We start from the raw sequence: 12475 nt of genomic DNA on the forward strand, positions 1-12475 counted from the left end.
AGGGCTGCCTCCCACCTTCTTAGGATGGATTGAAGCTTGTTACAGAGAAGCTAGATACTCCATATCATTTAATGGATCTCTAATAGGATTTTTTAAAGGTCGGAGATGTATTAGGCAATGAGACCCTTTATCTCCAATTCTTTTTGTCTTGGCTATGAACATACTCTCTAAAATCCTCAACCTTGCTACTGTTAGAGGTATTTTGGATATCATCCAAAACACAAGAAGCTAGGAATCACTCATCTCTCTTTTGCTGATGATCTTTTAATATTTTGCAAAGGTAATCTTGAGTCTATTATTAGTGTTACCAGCGTTCTTAACCATTTCTATACCTTGTCTGGTCTTAACCTTAATGTCAATAAGACTGAATTCTATGCTGCTGGAATTTCTGCTGGAACTCTTGATTCTATCAAAACTGCCACTGGGATAAACAAGGATTTCTGCCAGTTAGATACCTTGGTGTCCCTTTGGTCACTAGAAAGCTTTCTGAATCAGATTGTATTCCTATTTTTGACAACTTCAAAGCTAGACTTCATCATTGGTATGGAAAATTATTAAGCTATGTTGGACGTCTTGAGCTTATTAAAACTGTCCTCTATAGTTTTGCTAATTTATGGTTTCAACAGTTCATCCTTCCCCAGAAGGTTATCAATCGTCTTTAGCAGCTTTGCTCTCGCTTCCTTTAGAAAGGATCCGATAAAGCTGCCAAATGAGCTAGGATCAGTTGGAACAGATTATGCTGCCCCAAATCTGATGGAGGCCTTGGTTTGAAAGATCTTAATTCATGGAACAAGGCTTGTATAATTCAACTTATTCGTAAACTTCTTGCGAGAAATGGTTCTCTGTGGGTTGCTTGAATTCACTGTTATGTTATTAAAAATAGTGAATTAAGTGACATAAATGTTAGTTCTTCTTTTAGCTGGAGCATTAGAAAGCTTCTCAAACTTAGAATTGAGGCTCTTCCAATTATCTCTGCTGGAATCACTAAAACCACTGCTATTTGGGAAGAATTAATGGAGCATAGAGATAAGGTTCTTTGGCAGAAATTGCTCAGGTTTCCTCTTCACATCCCAAAACAAAGTATGATTTCTTGGATGATTATTCTTGATCGTCTTCCTACTCGTGATAGACTTTTCAGAATGAGAATCTCTACTGACCAGCTTTGTATCCTTTGCAATGAGGAACCAGAATCCAGAAACCACTTGTTTTTTGACTGTGCCTATGCTTCTTATATCTGGAACTCTATCATGATTCTTACCAACTTGCGAGATACTCACAGGACATGGAATTCAAGAATTGAATGTTCTGCTAAAAAATGGAAGGGTAAATCCTTAATTTCCATTATCCTAAGAATTGCTTGGAACGCTTTTAACTACTTAATTTGGGAGGAAAGAAATAGAAGGATTTTCAAAGGTGGATCAAGAACAACATATCAAATTCTCAAGTCTATCAAGGAATTTGTTCGTATTCAGCTTAACGATAAAGACATTAATAGAATTGATCATGTAAATTCTAGTCTTTGTAGCCTTTAGGGGGTGTTTGGTTCAAGGATTGTGGGATTCCCATGGGATGGGAATCCCACATTCTCATGTTTCGTTGGCCGGGAATCTCATTCCCAGTAATGTTTTATTACCAATAGTATATTTTTTGAGATATATTATCGGGAATGTCATTACCTCCATTCCCTTAGGTATTGTAACATTACCGGTGTTTTGGACTAAAATGCCCTTAAATTTTTTATTTTTTTTCAAAAATATCATTCTTCTGTCATTGAATAATAAAAATTCTACGAATGTTAAATTACAAATTTATCCTTAAATTAATTTAGATTTACAAAAAAAAGTCTATAATTAAAATTTTATATGAAGTTCAGGGGTTAAAATTTTTTTTACCCTTTCATTAAACCTTTTTTATATTTTTAATTTTGTAAAAAAATTATATAAATATTATGAATTTATTTTTTAAAAATATATATATAAATATTTTACAATTTGTAATATTATACAAATATATAATAAGGACAATTTGGTCAAATATACATTCCAATAATCTTTTATTCCTTTAACCAAACACGGTAATCTTACATTCCTACTAAACCAACCAAATACAAAATATAACATTCCCAGTAATCCTATTCCCTGGTAATCTTTTATTTCCACTGGTAATCTTTTATTCCCACTGATAATCTTTTATTCCCACTGATAATCTTACATTCCGTGAACCAAACGCACCTTAAAATCTTGACTAATCATTATTTTTTTTTGTAAACAGGGACTTTTTCTCTCTTTTGGGATGGTTGTTAATTATTGAACTTCTTATCGGATAATTAAAGCTTACTTATCCAAAATAATAATAATAATAAACGCATTAACAGGATTATACAATAAAATAAAAAAGATAAAATGGGAGTTATTGCGTTCAAAAGACCATGCTTTTCATTTGTTTTGCCCCCACTCTCTCCTCTTTCGGTGTTTGTCCCCTCCATTTATAGTCTCTGAAAGTCTCTGACTCGGTCTTAGACTCAGATTCAGCTGTGTGAGCTGTGCTATTTCTCCTTTCCTTTTCAGCATCTTTAATTTTCCTCCTTCCCTTTCGACCTCCATCGGTAAGCAACTCAATCTCACCACAAAGTTGTTCGATTTCCCTTTTTTTCCATATATATATTTTTTGCACTTTGTTTTAACTAAAACGCCGTTAAACAAAAGAAGGAAAGATGAAATAGATATTTCTTTTTTGATTAATAAAGAGAGCAATAATGAGGTGCTGGAGTTTCCAAAAACAGGGAAATTGTTTTTGCTTTTGCTTTTGCGGCTGAGATTGAAACATCATTTTCTTCATATGTTCTACTTTTATGTGAGCTTGTATTAACTTTAGAGAGAAAAAAGGGTGGATTTTTAAAGTTTTTCCCACTCTTGCTTCGTTATTGTTCCTTCCCTTTTCTTGTTTTCTGGGGAAATGGAAGAAAAGGAGTAACTTTTTTTGGGGGTTAAAACTTGATAGGTTTCTTTTATTCTCACCTTATATTTCTGGAATGAAATCTGAGTGGAATTTATCAAGTCTTTAAAAGGAATAACGATATGATTAATTATATACAAAGAAGACCACAAATACTTTCCGAAAATTCATTCTAAAAAATACGTGTATGGTATTTGTTATTTGGTTCTAATGTTTCACTGTGGGGTTAAGCAAATAAAAAAGGGTGGTTGTGGTAGCTGTGAGGTGTTTGAATTTATGGCAGATTAGGGTTTCATTGAATTTTGCTTTGTCCAGTAGTTGATAGGTTGTTGTGGGTCTCATTCCGGGACTTACTTTGTAAAGATTGCCCAGATAATTCAATGCGAATTATGGAAGGCGTTCAAGCTGTTTTCGAGTAGCTCACTCGGTTAAAACGTGATATTTCTGGGATTTTGGGGGGTTGATAGACAAGGTAAATTCTTCCCTGAATTTTGGTAGTTGGATTTACTGCGGATGTTGGATGTTGGAGGTTTATGGATCAGTTCAGTAGTATGTTTTTACTCTGGGTTGATGTGATGCCATCCAACTTATTTACAAGAGTCGTATTGAGAGACCGGTCTGCATTATGGTGTCTACGTGTTTGTGTTAGCAATAATGTAGGAGAAGAAAAGCTGTACTAATATTCTTATTCATATTCCAATGTCTAATATATGACCTTTTTCTTTTTGTCTTTGCTTAAGTTGTCTAGTATGCTTCTGAACGATCGAGATCGATATCTGGGTCGAAGATTTGCTCTGCTTGAGGAATGATTGTTTGTTTAGTTGAACCTCTCTGCTATTCCAGTAGTGATTGTTTTGTTTAGGGGATTTAACAAATTTCTACTTTGTAACACTCTAGATTTGAGAAACAGAGAGGATTGGCTTTGATGCTGTGAGATTTACAGGTACGTTTTGAACTCAGTATGCCGGGATTTGCTTTTCTGTTGTTTTACGTGCTATGTATGATATATCTATATACATATAGTCTGCTTTATATATAAGGTTATTGAATTTAGCATGATTGAAATTCTTTTCTTTTTAATTCCTTTATGAATTGAACAAGCCTCTAGGTTATATTTCAGAATTTGGTGAAGAATTGCTTTGCTTTTATGTGAAGGATATTGTTCGAATTATTATATGAGTTCTATGTCTCTGATGGAGTGGAACACTAAAACCCCGTTGCAATGGGAATGGGAAAACCTAATGATGTTAAATGCGACACCGACTGAACTTCCAAGGAAGCTAATACCGGTAGAGTGGGATATCGATGGAGAGGAAGGAATGGATTCTGGATCTCTCTATTCTTCTGGTGGTGCTGCTGGAGGTAGTGGTGTTTCTGGCTCGGATTTGGACCTTGCTTCATCAAAAAGTTTGAAATCGGCATCCATTAATTCTTCATCTTTGGGAGAGGTAAAAGCAACCCGATTTAGTTTGGAGGCTTTTGAAGCTATCCCAGATAATGTTAGCAAAAAGAAAAAGGTGTCCAAGGTTGAGCACTCTGGCACCTCCCCAGTATTTGAGGCTCCTGTTGGCTCTGGTGAGCCATTACTCAGTTTAAAGCTCGGTAAGCAAACATACTTCGAAGACGATTTTTCAGGAAGCAATGCGAAGCCTTCATCATATTCTACAAAACACACACCATCTCCTACCCCAGCAAAGAGATCCAAACTCCATTGTCAGCGTACACATCTTCTTTGTTGCCAAGTTGAAGGCTGTAACCTCAACCTTTCTTCAGCTAAGGATTACCATCGGAAACACCGAGTCTGTGAAAGTCATTCAAAGAGCCCTAAGGTCATTATAGGTGGTCTGGAACGTCGGTTCTGCCAGCAGTGTAGCAGGTAAATTTTGTTGATAGTAGTGATTTGATTCTTTATTCCTGAACTTGTCTCATTATGAATTTGAAATCATAATTAGTATTCATGATGTCAAAGGTTCCATGGCCTGTCGGAGTTTGATGAAAAGAGGCGAAGCTGCCGCCGGCGTCTTTCTGACCACAATGCAAGGCGCCGCAAACCACAGACAGAAGCAGTCCACTTCAGTGCTGCCGGGCCATTATCTGCAGAATATGGTACATGTTTCATGTTCAAATCTGATTCGTTTTTTATTAGATAATTTGGCTGGAAATAATTATGCCGATTATAGCGTATGACTTAAGTTGTGTCGCTGCCTGTGCAGATGGGAAACAACTGATGAGTTTTGCCTGGAATAAAGTGCCATTTATTCATAATGCTAGAAGGAATGAAAATTTTACGTGGGAAGGAACATTCGACTCCCGGTCCTCTCAATTGAAAGGTTATGCATCTATGAAAGCCAGAAATGTCAATGTGCAGCTGCAACTGCCAGGCAATCAGCCACTGAATTCTATGGCAACACGATGTCATGATTCCACCGGCATCGCCGAGGCTCTCAACCAAGGTTTGTTTTGTTTCTCTTACCAGGAAAGAAGATTTAAAATTGCTTTTAAATGAACCTAGTAATGTAACAGCATGCCCTCGAGATCATGATGCTGCATGCATATGTTAAAATGATATCCTCTCATAATTCAACTGATTTACAGGCTTATACAAGTTTTGTGAACTCTTGGTAGGTATAGAAGAATCCACAACTGCATCGAACATGGGTACGACGCAAGATCTTCATCATGCTCTCTCTCTTCTGTCAAATGAGCGCTGGACTTCCTGTGAGGCGCCGAAACACGGTTCACTTTCCTACCCCATGCATGTTAATGGTACCAGCGTGTCTCAGCCTACAACAAATGCGATTTCACAGAGTTTCTCTTTCCCACGTGCCTTATCTGAAAACTGGCAGATGGAACAACGAAGGACGGCTCAACCCTTAGTGCAGACAAACTTGCAAGGCGATGGCGACAACCATTTTCAAGAGTTCCAACTCGTTAGGGCTCCATATGATGGCTTTTATTCCGATCATATTAATTAACTGCCACAGATTTCAAACCTCAATTTTCAACTAGGTAAGGTTCACATGTAGAAGAAAAGGTTTTTTACTGGTGTAGGACATGCTACCCCCATATTTTGGAATTCTTGATTCTATTTTATTTTTATCAAGTCAAAATCACTCTAATTATTGCGTGCAAGCACGAATTGCTCTAATGTCATTTTGGAGTAGGGGACGGGCATGATTTAAGTTAAATATCTTGATTGAAAAAAAAATCACGAAATACAATGTTCGAGTTCGAATCGAGATAAAAATATGGCTACAATCATATACATATTAAGATTTAAAAAACAAAACAAATTATTTGGCAATGTATTAACCATTTTGGTGAAAGTCTAAAATTAAAAAATAAAATAATAATAATTAGTATTTACAAAATTTCATACATCTCAATAAAGATAAAAATTACATATAAAACTAATCAAATTTGTTTAAGAAAAAAAACTAGTCTTATTTAAAGATTAAATGACAATTTCAAAGCCTATAGTATCGTCGATCATTTATTTTTTGTTAATAAAAAAATTATAATAATATAAAACAATACATAAAAGGTTAAGGTAATTTTATTAGTCATATAATCATTGTACAATTTTAATTGTTGTTGAAATTTAAAATTTTAAAATGTGTATAAACTAAAATTGATCAAATTAGAGCATAATAACTAAGACCACAATTTACACATAGTATAGAGACTAATAACAAAATTTTGTCTTTTTACAAACTATTTTATCTTAACAATAATTTTAATTATTATTCGTGTCAATATTTATCACAACAAAAAGTAATATTTTAAGTGACAAGTAACTTTATTGTCACAATAAATATCAAATAACAGTGATAATTTCATATGTCGTCACTATCATGTTATTTCTCGCCAAGAAAATAATTGACGTCAATTTGCATATTCTAATAGTGTCAAAAAATTTGTGATGGTGAAATTTGTGCCACAATTATATACTTATAGTGAGAATTTAATTGTGAGAAAAATATAATCAAAATAGTTATTACTATAACAGTGGCGAAATAAAAATACATCACAATTATTTTTATTAAAAATGTTGTAAAAAATTGCCACTAAAAGTTTAATATTTGTGACAAAATTATTAAAAGTCACTATCAATTTGTCAATAAAAACATTTACTCTTGTAGTGATACTTATGACGTAATTTAAGATTATCACATGTATACCATTATAAAATGATAAATTTATAAGTGAAAAAATATTATTGTCACGATTATGAACAATAATAGTGATCACATAATATGTTATAACTATTACATCATTTTCTATTATTAGGGACCAAATAGAAGTAGGACATAACTATTCACTTTAATAGTGACAAAAATAATTATCGTCACAAAATCACCAATTAAGACTAATGACAAAAACAATTTTTTGTCACAAATCACCAACTACGACTAGTGACAAAATATTTTTTTACAAATATGAATCATAATAGTGACTACTTAATATATTATCACTATTATAATTTTTTCAGGGAAAAATAAGTTGGAGCCAATTTGATCATTCTATTTGTGACTAATTGATAATGACAACTTGATTTGGTTCCAATAAAATACTATTAGTGACGAATTACATGCGATGAACTTCAAAGTTGTCACAATTATTATCGAAAGATTGATCAAATAAAAATAAGTCACAATTACTCATTTCAAAAGTGACAAAAATAATTTTCGTCATAAATAGCATACTTAATGTGATGAAATTCTTTAGTGTCGTAATAAAATGGTCACTAAAAATCTTAATTCTTGTAGTGCGCATTAAGTTTTTAATGACGGGTACTAAAATAAAACAAAAACTAAATATTAGGTATATTTTTTAAAATTTAAATATTAAAATGAATCAAAACCAATAATTTAAGTATTAAATATGTAGTTTAACTATAAATAAATGAGGTGGTGCGGGGAATATATTCTTTAAATTACATCATTAGTTATTAATATATTATATTCTTTTTACTTTGATTATTAAACTATTATTAATGTTATATATATATATATTATTTTAATCATCAATACTTAAAAAATTAACGGTAATAATCACATGAATTTTTTTCATATTATTTTTTAAAATGTTTTCATGTTGTTTTTCTTCTTTTTAATCAACAATCTATATAAATTTTTTATAATACTTTAATTCGAACCATTAAGATGATAACATGAGATTAGAACCAAAATCCTTTAAAAAAAATCTTGCACTTGACCACCAAACAAAGTCAAATATGTCAACATTTCACTAAAATTTATATTTAAACTAATCATACAAAAATAAAAGAAAAATAAAATGCGTAATCGGGAAGAGAATATTATTTTCTTTAGAGATCTTAGATTCAAACAATTATAATTATAGAATGTGTGTTATCAATCAGTGAAGAAAGTTCTAAACAGACATTAACTTATAATTACCTCGACTACTATAAAATTTTAGGTTTCAACTTCCCCTCTCGAGATGGTGAAATGTTAACAATAACATGTATTTGGCTTAGCTTTGTGACTAACTATACTTTTGCAATGCATATTGGTTTCGAGTACCATATTTTGCATTCTTAATTTTTTTTATACATTATCTCTTTATAATTCAGATAAAATTATTTAAAATTTGATATAAAATAATATAAAAATCATGAAAATAAAGAAAATCACGCCAACACGGCTGCTAATTTTTCAATTATCGATGTCCGAACAATGACGATTTTATTAAAAATAATTGGACAAGAAAATAAAAACACAAAAAATTGGTGACTAATAGAGTAGTTTACCCTAATTCTATTTTTTAAAAGAAAAATCAAATTATATTGGATCATAATTGTTAAGATTTATGGTGATAGTCCAATTTCTTTCTTGCTATGACTTTGTTCTTCATCATGGATTCATATTTCTCAACCAAAATCTACTTCAAACAAAACTCTATCCATAATTATATATGGGGGTTTTAGTGATTATAATATGGGTTGGAATTAGGACAAAACATCAAATATTTAAGGTTGTCACATCATGAGGCATTTCTCAAACCAAATTTCCCACATCTTCTGGGTTTAAGCTTATCTTTCGCTTCTATTATTGGATTTAAAGTGAAGATATTAATTTTTTATCCATATTATTATTATTAATATTATTATTATTATTATTATTATTATTATTATTATTATTATTATTATTACTATTATTATTATTATTATCATTATTATTATTATTATTAAGTATATATTAACATATATATAATAATAATTACAGACCAATTACAACTGGACCGGCCCAGTTACAACAAACAGAACCGGTCCAATCAAACCAGAAACCCTAAACATTTGGGTTTCCAGTTAGGGTTTCCTAACCCTAATCTAAACCAGCCGCCTCATCACAACCGTTGGATCTGGCACGATCCAACGGTCCAGATTGCCCCAGATGGAAACCCTAGGGTCTGATACCCTAGGACACGCGCCGCCGTTGCTATCTCGCCGCCTCCGCCGCTGCCACGTCCCAACCGAACGCTCCAGAAGCTCCAACGCCAGCCGTCCACGCCACGGCTACGGGGTGAGTCACCACTGGTAGTCCGGTGACTCACCGAGACCCCCTCTTCGGACCGGTCCGACGGCTACAACGGTGGTGGCTATAAAAGCCACCACCCCAACCTGAAAAAAAAAAGAAAAAGAAAACAGAGACAGAGAACGGGACAGAGAGACAGAAAAAAAAAGAGAGAGACAGAAAAAAAAACAACAGAGAAGATACAAACTATTACCAACGATCTCAGCAGCAAAGAACCAGAAGAAAAAAGAAAAAGAAAAAGGAAGAAGAGACTTACCGAGGAAGCCTCGACCACCGGATCTCGTCAGAACCTTCGAAACATCGAAGGTATTTTTGTAGATTCGCTCCGATTAGGAGCTTTTTAAGGGAAAAGAACACTGGGACCGTCCTTAGGACGGTCCGATCTATCTATTAATATAAAAATAATTTTTTCCGGCCACCGGATGCGGTGGCCGGCGGTGACATTCACGGCGGCACACGGTGGCCGACCGGTGACCGGCTTCCCTCCGATGAGGGAAGCTAGAGAGAAGGCAGAGAGTTTTAAAACTCTCTCAGTTTAGAGAGAGAGAGTGAAATGAAAAATGAAGGCTGGCCCTTCGGGCCAGCCGGTTTGGACCATATATAGTCCTTCCCGAACGACGTCGTTTCAGGAAGGACTATGCGCGTAATTATAAAATAGTTAAACCCAGTCCGCAGTCCTCCGAACTTGTAAACTTTACATTTTAGTCACTAAATTGAATTTATAATATTTTTAATTCAGTCTTCGAATTTTAATTTCTTTTATTTTAGTCCTTCATATTAAAATAATATATTTAGGATAAATTACAGATTTAATCCATTAATTTTAATAAATAATATTTTAATCCCTAGTTTATATTTTTAATTTATTTGATTCTAATATCCGAATTTTAGATAATTTTATTTTAGTCACCAAATAAATAAAATAAAGAATAACATATTTAATCCCTATAATTTTGATTAATTATGAATTAGATTTTTAATTTTATTTTTATTGTAATTTAGTCAGTTATTTTATATGTTTTCATTTATTTATTGTTTTTAAATATATTATTTTAGTAGTATTTGTATTTGTATTTTATTATATTGTTAAATATTTTTTATATTCATAATATATAATAAATAGTATTTTTAAATATTTATTTTTAATATCGAAGAAAAGGACAGTCTTAATACAACTGGATGTCCTATTCTGATATTTTAAAATTAAAAAGTAAACAATATTATTTAAATTAATATTTATCAATATCAAAGAAAAGAGCTGTCTCAAGGCACCTAGAAGTTCTTTTCGGATATTTTTAAATAAATAAATATTTTTTATATAATTTTGAAATAATAGAATTATAAATTAAATATTTTTGAATTTTTAAAATTTTAATAATAGAGACATTTATAATTAAAAAGTACCAATTTTGGGCGTTGTAGGGGTGCTAATCCTTCCCTAAACGTAACCGACCACGAATCCCTTTTATTATTAAAAGAACGAATTTTTGGTTATAAATGCAGATCAGTTCAATTTTTTTAAATTGATGTTTTTTTAACTCTTTTAAAAAATATATATATAATTTTTAGGTATTCGACCTACCTAACCCAAAAGGCCGATGGCGACTCCCAAATTATTTTCAAAACCATTTATTCACATCACTTTTCCCGCCAAACAAATAAATTCGTGCCCGGGCGAAAAACGGTTACGACAGCTTGGCGACTCCGCTGGGGAACCTGTCAAACTTTAAAATCAATTATAAATTGTCTCTATTAATTAGAAATTAAAAATTCATTTATTTAATTTTTAATTCTTTTCTTTAAAATTTTTATTATTTATTATTTTTATATTAATATTGTTTTTATTCAGGTATTAATTATTTTATTTATCTGTTAGAGGTTTGAATATTTCTCTTCACACACAACACTTGCATTGCATAACATAAAGCTCTATAATTGAGCTTGTCCCTTTTAAGTGGGAGTGAAAGCGACGTCTTCGTGAGAATTTATTCTCCGTGTCAGACCTAGCAAGTAACTTTCGGGATTCATATGCTCTATGTCTTCGTGAGAATTTATTCTCCGTGTTAGTCATAGAGAAATGTATCCCCTTGAATTGAACTCGATCCGTTTAAGTCTGTAATGGACTAGGATTGAGGGTTGACAGCCCAAGGGGGCATCAACAAGGACAATTCGAGTACCTTTACTCCTAGAACTGAAACTCTGCATATAAAAAACCCTAGAAATTCACCTAATCTAAGACAGTACTGAACCTCTGTTTATAGGTGTACACAAAGGAGAAATAAGCTCTAGCTTTTAATTTATTATTATTTTTTCTCCCTGAATAAATGCATGCGAACTAGAAATCATGCGATTAGGTTAATTTTTCCAAACAAAGCATGGAACTAGAAAGCATGAGGTTAGGATTTATTATATACCATGATAAATAAATTTTTTCTTTCAATTAGTTGGTATTAACCATTTTATTTTTTTTTCTTATCTTCCCATGTATGTTATTTTTGCTCTAATTAGTTTAAATTATTTTCTTTTGTTTGCATTGCATGATCATGACCAAAAGGTGTTAACTGAAAAGACTGTTCATCAAATTAGAAAGAAATCATAAATGGACAAAAAGTTTTATGATCGAACAAAATATGACGCGGCCAAGAAAAGACATCCTGAGAGAACTCTAAAGATAGAGAAGAGCTATGCACCCAAAGATTATATGCCCATTGAAGAACAAAAGGAGATACGAGAAATAAGAGAGCAGATGTCCAAAATGATGGATAGAATATCTGTTTTGGCCAAAGGAAAAGAGATTCCAGCACATAAAGAGAGAGAGCTCAATGAACCTAACTCTGCAGTTTCAGATACGCGAGGGATTTCGATTCTTAACCAATTTGAGAAATTACAGACAGTCATCATTCGTATTCACAAATCGTATGGAGATACCAAAGAAATGGTGACCACTGTAAAATCTCTCAGAG

At 32.5% G+C, this 12475-nt stretch overlaps 2 protein-coding genes across 3 annotated transcripts; both read left to right on the top strand.

Annotated features, from left to right (window-relative positions):
• Nucleotides 1–1013: 1013 nt before the first annotated feature.
• Nucleotides 1014–1532, top strand: LOC120210805. The gene has a single exon (XM_039209470.1). It carries the CDS (start codon nt 1014–1016, stop codon nt 1530–1532), a length of 519 nt encoding a protein of 172 aa, XP_039065401.1.
• Nucleotides 1533–2454: 922 nt separating this feature from the next.
• Nucleotides 2455–6074, top strand: LOC120210841 (squamosa promoter-binding-like protein 2). Of its 2 annotated transcripts, none has more exons than XM_039209507.1 (5): nt 2455–3898; nt 4111–4831; nt 4925–5061; nt 5169–5408; nt 5581–6074. In XM_039209507.1, exons 2-5 carry the CDS (start codon nt 4131–4133, stop codon nt 5928–5930), a joined length of 1428 nt encoding a protein of 475 aa, XP_039065438.1. In that variant the 5' UTR covers nt 2455–3898; nt 4111–4130; the 3' UTR covers nt 5931–6074. The 2 variants fall into 2 exon arrangements, with proteins under 2 accessions (XP_039065438.1, XP_039065439.1); XM_039209508.1 differs by having other exon boundaries at nt 2455–2605; nt 3853–4831.
• The last annotated feature ends 6401 nt before the right edge of the window (nt 6075–12475 follow it).

Source organism: Hibiscus syriacus, unplaced genomic scaffold (assembly GCF_006381635.1).
Source record: "Hibiscus syriacus cultivar Baekdansim isolate YM2019G1 unplaced genomic scaffold, ASM638163v2 tig00109936_pilon, whole genome shotgun sequence".
Taxonomy (NCBI): domain Eukaryota; kingdom Viridiplantae; phylum Streptophyta; class Magnoliopsida; order Malvales; family Malvaceae; genus Hibiscus; species Hibiscus syriacus.